The sequence below is a fragment of the Caenorhabditis elegans genome, chromosome V (genome assembly GCF_000002985.6).
Source record: "Caenorhabditis elegans chromosome V".
In the NCBI taxonomy this organism is placed as follows: Eukaryota; Metazoa; Nematoda; class Chromadorea; order Rhabditida; family Rhabditidae; genus Caenorhabditis; species Caenorhabditis elegans.
Genome location: NC_003283.11, coordinates 17,527,757 through 17,542,396, shown reverse-complemented (window position 1 = coordinate 17,542,396; position 14,640 = coordinate 17,527,757). Strand labels below are relative to the sequence as shown.

The 14,640-nt window shown below is 36.3% G+C and overlaps 6 protein-coding genes, 1 long non-coding RNA gene and 1 pseudogene across 13 annotated transcripts; 5 read left to right on the top strand and 3 right to left on the bottom strand.

The window, feature by feature from the left end:
- Window positions 1-124: 124 nt before the first annotated feature.
- On the bottom strand, window positions 125-1,802 carry srz-25 (Serpentine Receptor, class Z; the record flags this gene model as incomplete). Its single annotated transcript, NM_001356784.1, has 4 exons — window positions 125-382; window positions 1,015-1,158; window positions 1,205-1,472; window positions 1,534-1,802. 4 exons carry the CDS (start codon window positions 1,800-1,802, stop codon window positions 125-127), a joined length of 939 nt encoding a protein of 312 aa, NP_001343598.1.
- Window positions 1,803-2,921: 1,119 nt separating this feature from the next.
- Window positions 2,922-3,225, top strand: linc-14. Of its 2 annotated transcripts, none has more exons than NR_102108.1 (2): window positions 2,922-3,023; window positions 3,073-3,225. It is a non-coding gene; the product is annotated as a long non-coding RNA linc-14 (long non-coding RNA). The 2 variants fall into 2 exon arrangements; NR_102109.1 differs by having other exon boundaries at window positions 2,960-3,023; window positions 3,073-3,195.
- Window positions 3,226-4,021: 796 nt separating this feature from the next.
- Window positions 4,022-6,811, top strand: C18D4.6 (Transposase). 3 transcript variants are annotated; one of them, NM_001028497.5, is made up of 5 exons: window positions 4,022-4,107; window positions 4,367-4,459; window positions 4,511-5,173; window positions 5,250-5,289; window positions 6,465-6,811. In NM_001028497.5, the coding sequence occupies exons 1-5, from the start codon at window positions 4,042-4,044 to the stop codon at window positions 6,563-6,565; spliced, it is 963 nt and encodes a 320-aa protein (NP_001023668.1). In that variant the 5' UTR covers window positions 4,022-4,041; the 3' UTR covers window positions 6,566-6,811. The 3 variants fall into 3 exon arrangements, with proteins under 3 accessions (NP_001023668.1, NP_507442.2, NP_001263916.1); NM_075041.8 differs by lacking the exon at window positions 6,465-6,811 and adding an exon at window positions 5,345-5,447 and having other exon boundaries at window positions 4,024-4,107; NM_001276987.4 differs by lacking the exons at window positions 4,022-4,107; window positions 4,367-4,459; window positions 4,511-5,173; window positions 5,250-5,289 and adding an exon at window positions 5,909-6,009 and having other exon boundaries at window positions 6,465-6,787.
- Window positions 6,812-7,028: 217 nt separating this feature from the next.
- C18D4.10 lies at window positions 7,029-9,576 on the bottom strand (annotated as a pseudogene). Its single transcript has 6 exons — window positions 9,376-9,576; window positions 8,754-9,317; window positions 7,534-7,749; window positions 7,381-7,485; window positions 7,193-7,332; window positions 7,029-7,142 (listed from the first exon to the last, which is right to left on the bottom strand). Coding segments are annotated over exons 1-6 (1,340 nt in total).
- A 34-nt stretch (window positions 9,577-9,610) lies between these two features.
- Window positions 9,611-10,044, top strand: C18D4.3 (C6 domain-containing protein; the record flags this gene model as incomplete). Its single annotated transcript, NM_075040.1, has 2 exons — window positions 9,611-9,856; window positions 9,919-10,044. 2 exons carry the CDS (start codon window positions 9,611-9,613, stop codon window positions 10,042-10,044), a joined length of 372 nt encoding a protein of 123 aa, NP_507441.1.
- An 842-nt stretch (window positions 10,045-10,886) lies between these two features.
- C18D4.4 (C-type lectin domain-containing protein) lies at window positions 10,887-11,584 on the top strand (the record flags this gene model as incomplete). 3 transcript variants are annotated; one of them, NM_001269816.4, is made up of 2 exons in its annotated part: window positions 10,887-11,127; window positions 11,577-11,584. In NM_001269816.4, the coding sequence occupies 2 exons, from the start codon at window positions 10,887-10,889 to the stop codon at window positions 11,582-11,584; spliced, it is 249 nt and encodes an 82-aa protein (NP_001256745.2). The 3 variants fall into 3 exon arrangements, with proteins under 3 accessions (NP_001256745.2, NP_001256746.2, NP_001263915.1); NM_001269817.2 differs by lacking the exon at window positions 11,577-11,584 and adding an exon at window positions 11,484-11,533; NM_001276986.3 differs by lacking the exon at window positions 11,577-11,584 and having other exon boundaries at window positions 10,887-11,135.
- Window positions 11,585-11,810: 226 nt separating this feature from the next.
- Window positions 11,811-11,894, top strand: C18D4.12 (uncharacterized protein; the record flags this gene model as incomplete). The annotated part of the gene is made up of 1 exon (NM_001380851.1): window positions 11,811-11,894. One exon carries the CDS (start codon window positions 11,811-11,813, stop codon window positions 11,892-11,894), a length of 84 nt encoding a protein of 27 aa, NP_001367253.1.
- A 592-nt stretch (window positions 11,895-12,486) lies between these two features.
- On the bottom strand, window positions 12,487-14,368 carry srz-90 (Serpentine Receptor, class Z; the record flags this gene model as incomplete). The annotated part of the gene is made up of 5 exons (NM_001356783.2): window positions 12,487-12,785; window positions 12,834-12,995; window positions 13,512-13,794; window positions 13,854-13,996; window positions 14,222-14,368. The coding sequence occupies 5 exons, from the start codon at window positions 14,366-14,368 to the stop codon at window positions 12,555-12,557; spliced, it is 966 nt and encodes a 321-aa protein (NP_001343574.1). The 3' UTR covers window positions 12,487-12,554.
- Between the last annotated feature and the right edge of the window lie 272 nt (window positions 14,369-14,640).

Genomic DNA, 14,640 nt, shown 5'->3' with positions numbered 1-14,640 from the left:
CAGAAGGCCTGCAGGACTCAAAAATGATCTACATACACCAAATTGGCATTTTTATTTAAAAATATCCATTTTCGGCCTAAAAATGCGTATTTACTAATAAAATATTTTATTAATGTACATATTTTCATGGCAACACAGAATTCACTCTTTCTCTCTGGATTTCTGCAGGGTGTACCGTAGCTTCTCCTCGGCTACCACATAAATATCCTACAGCAATTTGGAACCGTTTGACCAGAGATATCGCTACTCTCATGTTCCTCTTATCACATATCAAATATGATACTTCAATAATGAATGGCAATGTGAAAATGTCTAAACCAATCAAACTGCAAGCGAGGACCTGAATGGAGCCGGCGTATGGGATGAGAAGCGGGAGATAGGCCTGCAAGACTTAAATTTGGTCTGTTTGGTTTTACAGAACCTCTGTATCAATAGTCTAACATTCTTGGTTGGTATAGGCCTGAAAAACGAACCCTTTCGGACTTCGCGACTCCGGATGGCCTTTTGCTTGACCCGTCTATTTCGAAGTTTTTACAACACCCTAGCATTCAGATACCGATCAACCAAAAACCGCACTTCCGAAGTTTGGATTCGAACGTTTATCAAGCCGTAGGTTGGTAACCAGGCCTGTTCACGTTGCGTCAGGCTGTCCTATCACGGTTCGATCTACAAAAAATGCGGAAATTTTTTCCCAGAAAAATGTGACTTCAGCACGCTCTTGACCATGCGAAATTGGCTGGCATCTGAATTCCCGCATTTTTTGAAGATCAAACCAAAATAGGACATTCTGGCACCACGAGCACGCCGCATGTATAGTGAGGCGCGGAACCCCGAACGTGTCGGCCGCTTCCAAACACATACAACATCGCACTACGTTGCGCACACCCCAAGCTATTCATTTCACGCCAAAAAGCGGAACCCCAAATGTGTCGGTCGCTTCAAAAAACTACCCTTCGCTGCACACACACAGCAGCGCACGTCGGTGTGATGCCGGCCTTTCAACACTAAGCTCACCAGTTTAACACATAATACTTGCATAGTCAGCCAGCACAAATACTTCTGAAGCTTAGTCTTGTGCGTTGGCGTGGCTTTTATTAAAATAGGAATGTAGCAAAAACTGGCGAGAAGAACGATTGCAAACCATATTATTGAGAGTCTCTGGAGTAAACATACGTGTTAGGGATTACGAGCCTCCGAAACTAACCGAAAACCAAACTACAAACATGTGGTCGTAATACTCACTACTTGTGAAATGCCAATACAGTAAAAGTATTTCTTTACTAGCTACTAGCACATATATGTTCCATTTTCTTTTGAACACCAGGGTTTTCAAATATTTTTCAAGCTCCGGGAAAAAGAAAACGATGAATCTCTCAAGAGCAACTCTCAGCAACATAATTTGGAAGACTTGAGTAGTAATATAAAGTTGGTATACAAAAAGGAATGTGAGAATTGTTTTAGATGCACCAACTCTAAAAAATCTCAACTGCTCAGTTTCAAGTTTTCTCTAAAAAAAACTCTGAAAATTCTCACATATCATCTTCAAAATTGAGCACTAAATAGAAGATAACGAATATTGTTGCTATTAAATACATTTGCACAATCATCCCGTAAAATAGAGTTGTCAGCGCAAACAAGTGAATTTCCTTATCTCTGGATTTATTAATCTTAACGACATAAATATAAATAGGCAAAAGTAGAACACCACATACTATAAATACAATAGTGACAACAATATAAGAAATATAAATAATTTGATTTAATAAAGTCGGTGAGTTTTGGAGAAGTCCGAGGTGGTTCATGTTGGGGTCTGAGCAATAAAACCAGTCAGCGAGAAATTTCAAATTTTCACCTGTTCGCACTGAGTTGTGTCTGAAAAAATATGCATTGAATTAAGTATTTGAGCTAAAGCTTAAAAATGGAGTAGCGCCTATGGTATCAGTTATCATAGTTTTAAAAATTCAAAAGTGCGGCAAATTTGCCAGATTTGCCGAATTTGTCGTTTGCCGAACCCGACAAATATGCCGAATTTGCCGCACACATCAAAAATTTGACAATACAATTTTGTCCAAAACTATAGATTTTGTCCCCAAAAATTTAGTAAAATGGCACACAATTGAGTTATTTCGATGTTTAAGCAGATACTTCACACCGAACTTATTCAAAAACTTGATGTGAGCTAAGAATTCAGTAGTCTTGGTGCTCCAAAAAACAGCAAAGAATATCACATTTTTCGGAGTTTGTTAAACATGGCAAATTTGCCGAATTTGCCGAACTCGGCAAATTTCAAAATTTGCCGCACACCCCTCACGAGGTTCTGGCCTTTCTCATTGAATTTTTGCGCTCCATTGACAATCGCCTGACGGACAACGCGTGGGAAAATCGTGTATTCCACGCGGACAAAAAAATTTAGTTTTACAACTAAAACTAGCCGCGCCGTAAATCTACACAAATTCTCTCGGATTCAAAATGGCCTAGTTCGGCAAACTCTGTCATTTCGATTTATGAGGGAAGCCAGAATTCCGTTACCCCTGGTTCAGACAGCTGCAAAAAATGCTTCATATCGTTAAAAAGTGGACGTGGAAGTTGATAAATCGTATAATTTTTAAATTGCAATATTTTCAAAACTTCCTATTAAGTTTTGTTCCAGGAGTGGACTAGTATGTTAAATGGGGTGTCTACTCGACTACTTTAAACTATTTCACGAATTTGAAAAAAATTGAACAGTTTGTCATATCTTGCATTTTCTTGCATTTCTTGCACTTTTCTTGCAAAAAAAAAACGTTTTTGAACATCCCTGCCACGCACCTCTGGTTTGATAGAAATCAACTCAACACAGCTGTCTTTATCCATTTCTCGCCGTCTAATTCTCTTGCTCCATCAGTGGGCCTTGCCCGCCGGTGCTCCAGTCATTCGTGTCTCCTTGGGCGACTGCTGTGTTGCCCTCCTCTTGTCTTCTCTGGCTTTTTATTGATTTTTATCTATTTTTGCTTCATTTATTCACTTTAAAAGTTCAGAAATGTGTAAGTGCTTCATAATTGAAGAGCGATCCAACCTGGTATCAGTTTTCAGGCGCTGGAATGTAAAAAATGACTGCCAACAAGTAATCAACCTATTAAGTGGACACAGTTTGCCAGGAAAAACGCAATCTTCTGTTTTTATCAACCTTCGAAGAATAAAGTTAGAAAAAGTTCCAGATTTGCGGGTTCCAAGACTTTTTGAATGAGACAATTTGATAAATAACCATGAATAAAATTTTTTTTTAAATTTTGAATTTTTTTTTGGCAAGACATCTGCAGTCACAAGAGGAAAACGAACAGATTTTTAAACTGAAGTTTAAAAAAAAAGTGGCACTATTTTAGGATACCACATAAATTTTGGAAATCCAAATCGAGAGTGAAAAAATTTCCCAGTTGCAATTATTATGTTTTTGGTAAATTTTCAAAAATTTTGAAAACTTACTATAGGTTATTACCTAACATTTTTCGATTCTGTACTAAAATATGCTTCACTTTTTCAGTGTATCCTCTTGTTACAATGAGTAGTAATTTTTTAGTGAAATTTTTGAATTGTCGTCCAAATTTTTTTCTTAATTTTCATAAAATATTGCTGAAATCCAAAAATCTCTGCTGCTGGTAAAATTCGAATTTCCCCCATTTTCGCAAAATGGAAGAGATGGCTGTGAAAAAAGCAAACCTCGGACGGGGGTCGCGGAAAAACTGTAAACTACATGCAGTGTAATAACGGAGTGTCGTTGCGGCGCGCTCGCTGTCAAATTTCAATTACTTTTGGGACTTTAGTCGGAATATTTTTTTTAATCAGCGGCAATCTCAGATTTTCTCAAAATTATGATTTTCTTCAAAACCTTATTTTCCTGCATCAGATGTCCTTCTCGCTCATCTTTTTCTGTCTGCGTTTGCAATTTTCCCTCACTCTCTCCTCCCAATTTCTCTCCGTCTCTTCTTGACGACCGTCCCATTTCTTTGCAAAATTCATCGATTTTTTAATAATTCTTTGTTTCAGACGTTATAAACCACTACCATGTCATTCTACAGTGCTCATCAACTTGCCCTAGCGCTTGAAGGACTTCAACGGGCTCTGGATGAGGTAATTTTAGCTTTTTTATGAAAAATAACACAGTTTTTAGTAAGAATATTAAAAAACACATTTCCTAATTGAAAAAAACTTTAGTTTTTTTAGTTTTCATGTCATACTTTGAAAATTGAAATAATCTCAGTTTGCGTCGTATTAAATGTAAGCCTCCCGCCAATAGCATTCGTTCGTTGGGGCGCGCTTGCATTTTTTATAAAAAATACAAGTTTTGGTCAGTAAATTTTCTAAAATCTAATAAAATATTGTGTTTCAGATAGGAATATACTCGGATATCCTTGAAGATGCTCTTCTTATTGCCTGCAATGTTCCTGTTGCGGAAAAAACTTCGATTTTGAATGATTTCCAGGTGAGACCCTGAAATTTTTTGAAAATTTATAAAATCAAGTATTTTCTCTAGAGAGCCGACACCATCAACTACGGAGGTCTTGCAGCTGCTATTCGTGCCAACCTGGCACCCGATGTATGCGAGCGACGGATCACAGAATTCCAAAAGAAATATGCACATGGAACAGATGATCAACGTTTGGAGCTTTTGAGCGATGAGTCTGTCTGGCGACTGGAAGCTTATGAGGCGTTCGCCGACGCTGAACCTTTGTCGACTTTGGAGAAAATACGATTGGGTGTGATTGGAGGACCAATAGATTCGATTGATCCGAATTGGCCACTGAGAAAAATTGCTCCGGAACGCTTTTTGAATGATCGATGGTCTCGGGCTGTTCACGATCCCAGACGGATACGACGAAAGATCATTGGACACCGTCTACCATACAGAACGAAAGCCGAACCAGATGTGCCTTACGGAATTCCTAAACGAGCTAGACTCGCTGCTCGTGAAAATTCTGGTCCAGTTCGAGCTCCACCGCTCCTTGGAGGTGCTCACCCAGGCCAGTTTCGGGCTAGAGGCCCAGCGGGTGTCGGAGTTGTTAGTAGACATACTAGACAATTTGGAGCAGCTAGAGGTGTTCTTAGAGGACCAACTGGAAATAGAGTTGTTCCTCTATTCCCTGTACAAATTCGAGCAAGACCCCCTGCACCGAGCCAAACAATCATCCGTGTACAGGTGAGGACCCTTTTTGGTATCAAATTTTGTTTACTAAGTTTAAAAATTGTCCAGAATACCCCAATATTTTTTTCAGGAAACTGAGCGTGTAAAACTGGAACCTACGGATAATTCATGTAAGTTTTCGTCGTTCCTTTTTTTTTGTTAAAAAAACATTATTCCAATTTTTAGACGAAGAACAAAAGCCGCCTCTTCTAGAAAATTGATCTCTTCTACGTGTCACAAAATCTCAATATTTGATCTACCTCTCGATAATAAATTTCTGTTTTGTTTTATAAGTTGTGTTGCTTACATCAATCGACGAAAATGAATGAGATAAGCTACCAAAATATGCAATAAAAAATGGTAATTCCAAAAAAGGCCATTTTGAGAAGATTCGACACGGAAAAGTGGACAAAATTCGAGAATTTAGCTAAGATCAGTGTAATTTTTTCGAAATTATGAACCATAAAAAACATTTTATAGAATTTTTGAGAAGTTTCATTACGAAATTCGGCCCATTTTGGGTCTATACGTTCAAAATCGTCCAAACCGTTAGTCCTCCTTTAATGAAATTCTGAATATAGGCGCCGCCTTTTTATTGGTCATCCGATGACGTCCAGAGAACTATGTGGTTAATACCCGAATCTCTTTGCCTCTTTTGCACCGCCTTATTTCCATATTCCACCTGCGGACCTTTCCTGTCGGGGCTCTAACAAAGAAATCTGACAGCCATTCGTGTCTCTTCGGGCGACTGGTGTGTTGCCCTCTATCTATATTCTCTAGATTTATATTGATTTTACTTTCTTGGCATATTGCCATGCCGATCAACGATGGAATAATGATAATCAGAATAGGTATTAATATCTTAATCTCTTCTCTTGAATATCTGCTGACTTAAAGACAATATTTGAAAATTTTATTTAAAGATGATGCAGTCGAAATTTTATAAATTGCTTTATTAGACTTAAAACTGTCAGATCTGGTGTTAGAACTGGTAAAATTTGGTAGCATTGACAAGTCTGTCAAATTTCAAATTTTATTAAATTTAAGGTCCTTTTTTGAGCCGCCATAACGTTTTTTTTTGAGAAGTTTCATTATGAAATTCGGCGTTTTCAGACAATTCTGAGTCTAATGAAGCAATAAAAAATTTTGACGACACCACCTTTCAAAGAAAGCCGCAAACAAATATTGTTTGTTTCTTATAAGAAATCTATTGTATGCTATTTATTGTAATACAGTTTTCAGTTTTACATAAGGAATGTATACTTTCCCCCTGTTCCAATTTCAAAAATAAATTTCTATTTTACAGATGGATGTAATTCTCGAATTGGGGAAACTTGGCCGAAAAAAGCGCGGCGGAAAGCGAATCGGATTGTTTCGAAACAGAGTACAATTGGCAAGTTGTCCTAGTGAAAGCTGAACAAGAGAAGGTTATAAAGCTGGAAGGATAATATTAAATACTATAGAAAACAGTTGGAGTCAGAAAGGGAAAAAAAACAAAAAAATCAATAAAAAATTGGAGGACCTTTAAATCTTTTGTAATCTTTATATTGTTACTATGATCCTGTAAATTTTATTTTTGTAATATTTATGATTATTTTCAATTGAGATGAAGTGGATAATAAAGGAATAAATACGCAAAAACCGCATTGTAAATTACAAACCAAGGAAAAAAGAAAATTTAATAATCAAATGAAATTAAGAAAAGATTATGACCGTATAAAAATTTCTTTTTCTGATAAAAATATATTTATTATCACTTCTGATTATTTGGAAAGCACAATTATCAGGAGCGTTAAGTTTAGAATATGTTAACAAATTTATGTAGTGACATAATGAGGTCGTATTGATTTTTCAATTGGTTTAGAAACGATCATACAGTTCTTGAGACGGTCTTTGCCAATCCAATACGATGCTCTCCGCAGGTGATAAATAGTTGTTCGATAAGCAGACGTGATTTCGCGGGTACCGTAAATGACATGGTTTCCTGAAATATACATGAATAGACTCTCTGAAAAACTACTTCCAATGCTATACGGTTCTTTCGTTGGTTATTGCATCTTCCAGCATCTTTTGAACCTCTGTTGAAGTGAATATCTCATCTGTTGTGGCTCTTTGATAATTAAAGTCTCCTGACATCGAAAAATGGATTTTACCGGAAACACTTGCAGAAATTTCTGGAATCAATTGTATTTGAGTTCAACTCTTAAGTGAATTAACGTTACGTTGATAAATAGTATTCCTTTCCTCTTCGGTTAGAACCACCGTTTTCCCAGATTTCCGAGCATACGAGGTCTTCCGTTCGAATGATGCAGAAACTGTACCTTCCCCTTTAAACTGTTATACACTAAAAAAAAACTAGATGAATAAATAAATACCCTTCGAGTTGTCGTATTCTGCCAGTTTAATCATAGAATATCCAGGCACACATGTACCGGGAACTTGGCAGCATTCCAAGTTTATGTTGTTCAGTGCTGTGTTCTCCCCATTAATACTATTGTTAGGCCACTGTATTTGACTTTGGATTCCACAGACCACGTAGTTTTCTGGACAGAACTGATCAGAACTCCAACTACCTTTGCTAGATGAGTCTCCTGAAGTGAAACATCGGTTTTTCATTCAAAAATCAAGATGGGACTGTATGATTCCATATACAGTGCCGGCCAATATTCTATTCGTTTTCGGGTTTCTGGTGATTTGCTTGAGTTGTTCAAACACGTGTAACTTAAAAACTATGACTGCTAGGAAAATATTTTCAATTAGCAAAATGTTGCCAATCAGTTTATCTACATTTTCACCTTTGCCAAATTTTTATAACTTTGTTCAGGAAAAAGTTATAGCAGCTGACATCCGGCGGGTTGGTATTTTGACAGGAATTGTTAAGTGACCCACAACTTTGAAACTAGACGTTTTCATGAAACAAAGTTTAATAAGAAAATACTTTCAACAAATTTTGCTACATTTTACAATTTGTTTTTTCGTCCGAAAGTGATCAGGAAAATTTATACAAAAGATTAAACCAGCAATAGAAGAGTAGCAATTGACAACATTTTCTCAAAATGCTAGCAAAATCTTTTTGAAATCAAATTCTAGGTTTAAAAAATTTATACATGTTGAAACTATTTACATTTTGAGTTTTCCATGTGAAAACTGCTCTGTGAAAAAATTTAATGCAATTTTCAAAACATGCCTAAAACTTCAACATGTGTGCTTCATTTTCAGTTGTTTGTATAGAATCTCCTGGTATATTTATTACAAAACAATAAGTTGCAAAAAGTAGAAAACATTATGGAAATTATTTTCTCATTAAACTTTGTTTTTTTAAAACATCTAGTTTCAAAGTTGTGAACCATTTAGAAATTCAAGCCAAAAACGGGCCCGCCGGATGTCAGCTGCTGTAATTTCTTTTGGAACAGAGCTGTACAATTTTCACAAAATAAAAAATGTAGATAAAGTAATTGACAACATTTTGTTAGTTTGAAATATTTTGCTAACTAATACAGTTCTTGAGTTACACGTGTTTGAACAACCCAAGTCAATCACCTACAAACCGAAAACAAATAGAATATTGGCCGTCACTGTATCAGTTTATACGCACCTTGAATAGAGTCCGTAACATTCCTTGGTCCATTCAGAGTACCGCAGTGTGCCATGAAGTTAACAGCACCAAGACTATCTTTTCTATGTCCCTGATATGGCTCAGAACGGAGTGCAAATCCAATTATAACTGTCCCGATTGGACACGCTCTGATAGATTGCCAACTGCCAAATGCTCCTTCTCCACTCATCACCCGATTCGCTTTGTTGATTCCTTCATGACCAAACGACTGACAATACAAGACGACGGCGTTAAGAGCAGTGTTATCGGCGCCTTCTTGGTCCTGTTCGTACTTGATCTGTATACCGTGTGCATACTTTCCATCACCACACCTCGCCCACGGATGCCATTCACCAAGGGTGTTGACATGTGGAGAATGAATGTAAAATCGTGTGCACTCGATACAACTCTTCGAAATTAGACAACACTCTAGATTTACATTATTAAGTGATGTATCATCTTTGCTTCCTTGCCGTTCTTGTATTTGAGTTTGTATTCCACAGACACCATAGCCTCTTGGACACAAATTCCACCCAGTCCATGTTCCTCTTTGAAATGACAGTCCTTAAATAATAAAGTTTGCTCCCAAAAAAGTAACGAGTATAAAATGCTTGCTGTATACCTGCTACATACTGGTACGTCTCATTATCAGGTCGTTCTTCTGTGCCACAACGAGCGGCAAAGTTGTCCGCCGCGAGATTGTCACGACCGTTTTCGTGTTCTTCTGATCGTAATTTGAAACCAACGACAAACGTTCCTTGAGGACAGAACTGAACTTCTTGCCAGCTACCCCATGGTCCTTCGCCTCCGGTTATCCAGTTGTCTTTGTTGAAACTATGTACTTTATGGATTTAAAAATGGAAGACACCGTGAGTGTGACATGTAGTAGCAATCAAGAAATGTACAACGCTGATGCAGTCGCAACTTGTGGAGTGCTCAAAGTTATTAACAGCACTGACGACTTCGAGTGGTACCACAAACAAGGAAAATATGGCGATTCGCAGGTTGGGAATGGACGGGTGTTAGCAAGCTTCTATACGAGGGTGTTTTGTGATTCTCCGTATGAACCAGTTGCATTTAGTGAAAACAATCCACCTATTTATGTAAGTCTCAATGATTTGATATCTTGAAGATGGCACTTCATAACTGAATAATTTGTTTTCAGCTCGACAATCTCCCTGTCATTTACTGTGATTCGAATCCAATGACCAACAAGTCAGGAGTCTGGGTTACACATGGGATTCAGCTGATTAATCCTGCTACAGGATGCATGAAAATTACAGATGGATAACCTATTTGAAAATGCATTTTGTTTCAATATTCAGTAAAATGTACTTCATCGTTATTAATTTCTGGTCAAATGTTGTATGCTACATATATACCTGAGCCATTACTAGCAGCGAAGTTTTCTGCAGCAACGTTTTCACGATCGTCTGGGTGTTCTTAGGCTTTTAATTACTATCGCTCAAATTTTATTAGCTTGAAATGGGAAATTTTCAAAATTAAATGCTTACAACAAGAATTTTAAATTGAGAACATCGGTTGTTTCAGACAGTATACGATTGTGGTTGTAAAAACTAGAGAAAGCCATCATAAATTCGTTATCAATGTCCACGCACATACCTCCTATTTTTTTTGGTAAACAATATTCCTCATTGTTAAATTAAAAATAAATTTGTCACAAATTTTAAATGGATATTGATAATACATCGTAACCCCGAACGGGTGAGCTCAACAGTTGTCAAGTTCTGTTATAAGAGTCGTGGGGCTATGTATTTTTGATCACAATATGAGAACAAGAGTGATATTAGGAATTTTTGCTGTTAGAATCAAAGTTGTCCATTCTAATCTAATTACAATCATGACCACTAATTAGCTCACCCGTTAAATTATGCTATTCATATGAAGTTTCTTCACAATTTTATTAACAATGAGGAATATTGTTTACGAAAAATGATATTAGGAGGCGTGCGTATGATTGTGAGCATAAAAAAGTGTTAACAGATAACAGAATCTATGATCAGTTTTTCAGTTTTTACAGCCACTTTCATTTAACTTTGTTGCGAGCCGTTGAGTGAAAAATTTCATATTTAAAAAAACTATTAAAATTTGAAGGCTAATAATTTTTCAGCGATGACCATGAACACATCATGGTTGTTTCTGGCTATCACCATCTCAGTGTTGCCCTTAATTCAATGCAGGCATGTACTTTACTTGGGCTCTCCACGTGTAAACAATCAAGGAACATGGAAAGCGTGGCAAATATGCCACGATGGGTGGTTTGTACATGGAATGCAGTTGAAATATGAGGCTACCGGAGGTGATCTAACTGGAATGAACGCAGTTGCATTGTACTGTCAACGTATTGGATTGGGTAAGTGAGTGGGTTTTGAGTAGTTTATTATAACATTGACACTTTTGACACACACATTTTGAAGGGCATGTTCCTCAAGTCTTATACACATATCCCAGTTGAGGCAGATACAGGATTTGAGCTCGCACTTTTCAGAACGCTGTTTGTCTCTCATGGTTTTCCAAAATAAGTTTAGCAAGAATAAAATATTCTGAGGAGTTGCTAGGGAGTAACGTACTGAAATTAATTTCTAGAAAAACAAAAGCTTAATAAAATAATAATATTTTTTAATTTGGCTACATGTTGGAACCTATTAAACGCGGTTTCAATGCTCTAAATTCTTGTCTAAAAACATTAATGAGAATTCATATTTGAAGTGAGGGGAAAGCAAGGCCGAGGGCGCCCCAACGGCACAAACGCTCAATAAAATGCGTTGTTCACCTCCCCATATATTTTTATTTTGTTTGGAGAGAGATGAGGAGACAACAGACACGAACAGTCGATTCGATATTCAATCATTCCTCTCTTCACGGGCGACTGGTGGTTGCTCCCTTCCTATTTTTTTCTTTTTTTTTTAACTTTTGATCTACTGGACTCCAATCAATTGGACTTTCTGGTACGTTTTAGTATTTAACTTTATTATAACACTAATAACGCAATTTTTAGTTTCAACAAAGACCATTCTTGCTCTGGTTGAGAATGAGATGATGGTGAGACTGTGGGCACTCGACTGTACAATTTGGAGCAAACCATTCACATTCGTCGGCATGGACTACGAGGATTACTAAACCTGTCTCACCATCTAAAACCCATTCAGCAACATTCATAACCGATGTGGAATTGGGTCCAGTAGACGTCTTTAATACCTTCAAGTTTGCCTGAAACGCCAGAAAAGGCTTTACGGGTGAAATACAATGCTAAAAAAGCAAAGCCCTTGTTTCTCAACCAGATGCAACTCTCATGTGACTTTTAGCTGGATTTGGAGTATGTAAAACGTTGCGATAGCGCAGGATCATGCTTTGTAGTGTGGAACAAATGAAGAGCAATGTGAACAGCAAAGTCAAAACAGGAATACACTTTCGCATGCGGTCTTAATTCATCCATTTTTGAGATTTGAAAATAAATTTGATTTTTAAAAACAGCATTCAATTTACAAACACTTTGTAAAAATAGTTTTTCAAACGATTCAAGAGCCATCAACAAAAACTGTAGTCTTTCCTTGATGGAACACTTTACTCGAACACTCGAACAATTTTATATTGATTAATCTTTGAATTCATTCAACAGTTCAAGTCTTCCAAAAATGTTATGTGGTTGTAAGAAAAATTGCTCTGCACTGACATTCACTAAAATTTGAATTAAGATCAACGTTTTTTAAAAGGAATGCTACATTAGTTTATTAGCTTCACCTCTTTCCCAAGAGGTGGCAACAAGTAAAAAAAGGCAATTTACGTTATAGAATACACAATTGGAGCTGAAATAGCGTGCACAGTAGCATCGGTCTTGCCACATAAAACTTTTACAAACGTCTTCAACTTGAAATTTTTGAATAAAATATGTCGATTGCACCACAAATAAGACAACTGAATTATCAATGGTGTTGTAAAACCGTCGTTAATTGAAATTCCCGATATAATGTGCTGGATTTTGGTGTTTCTAATTATATATGGCAGTGCGATCTTGAAGCAAAATGTTACAAGACAAAGTTTTGGTCTAATTTTTATTACCATTTTTGATGAGACTACCAGAATACTTTGCCAAAAGACGTAGTTGTGAAGATGTGCATGCTGTTGCGAATACATGCGGTTTTCCCGTGTTTTCATCATTATTGGAATGTAGATTATTGGAGACAATAATGAAATGAGCACATTCATAATTAAAAATTCTACCTGTAAGGTAGAATTTAGCAAAGCTGTTTTTTTTGAGATTCTCAGCCCTTCAAAAAGGTGCCGGTCAACATTCGAGTCGCTTCTGATTTTTCAGTGATTTTTATAGATTTTTCAATGAGCACAATTAAAAAACTAGAGTTTGTAGCAAAAAATTTTCAACGGTCGAAATATTGTTCCTATTATTTTCTAGATATTTGCTGTTGACAAAACTTTATAAGCTCTACTCTGAAAAAATTAAAGCGGCGGACATCTCACGAGCAGATTTTTTAACGAAGCTTTAACTTTGTCAGACTCCTTGAAAAATATTTACAAATGTCTTGAAAACCGAAAGCGAATAGAATATCAGAGGCACTGTACACTTTGTTGGTAGTTTCGGTTTATCGACTTTTCGTTTTTCGATTTGTGAAACAAATTCACTTTTTAATTTCTTACGTTAGGCTAATGTAAGAGAAAAACAATTTTATCACGATTAATTTGTTCAAAAGACACACGGAATACCCTTTCCACAGTACTCACCAAGTAAAAAACTCTTCCGGTGTGCCAAATATTGTAGGGGACCAAGAAACGATCAACTGCTACCCAAATTAAGTAACCCGCGATATCCTTTAAAACGAAGCATATATAAATTGGTTTTACATATTTATGAATAGAGTTCAACGAAGATGAACACTTCAATGGAAAGAAAAATCGCAAGAAATTTTGAATGGCAAGCATGAATATTAACACATGAAACACCTGGAGTGTCACAAAAAATCTCAGAAGTTGTATAATTGAAGCGATACTAAAAATGAGGATGACTCTGTAATTGACAACAGGTTTACTACAGACGTTAATTTCGGACTTTACAATTGAACTTACAATAGTCCGACAAGGCTTCTCATAATAGAATCATCAACTACAATTAAAAAACCAATAAAAAGTACTATTCCGATAAGCATAAAGAAGGAAAAGTAAGCGACTTTTATCATTTTGTAGAAGTGCTTCATTATTAGCGGAAAACTCTGAACTTTTAAATAGATTTGTGTTTATGTGAAAGCTTTTTTAGTGTTTAGAAGTTTTTAGAACATTTCAAATTGTTTCTACTTTCTGGAAACATTTGGAAGTAAAGATAACTTCTCAGAAACTTCCAGAATTTTTATACTTTTTCCGAACTTTCCAAAATTCTCTCTTTAATTTCCTTTTAATGTGAGTAACTATATTATGTATATATGAAAAATATCACAAACCGTTTCTCTTTGCCTATTGATTTTGTGCACATATACATAAAATGGAAGAGTAAAATATGACAAAAAAGTCATGAGTGCCACCCAAAACTCGGACGAGAAAGCGAATAAATCGGACAGATATTCAAAATTCAATAACGAGCTGTTCATTAGATATGTCGAGTGATAACTCGATTATTACAATGGGGTATTGCTAGACATGCAATGAAGCGACAGGTGAATTTGAAGCTGCAAAAATAAAAGTCACGGAAATTCAATTACTAAAAAAATCTGAGCCATTAGAAACCAAAAAATGAACCCGGAATATTGGTAAAAAACATTAAAGTTACTGAGTTTGAACATGCCTCATACTTTGGAGTGAATTTACGAGATAATTTGAACTTTCGATGTTTTTGATATAAGTGCCGACTCCGCACTTGTTT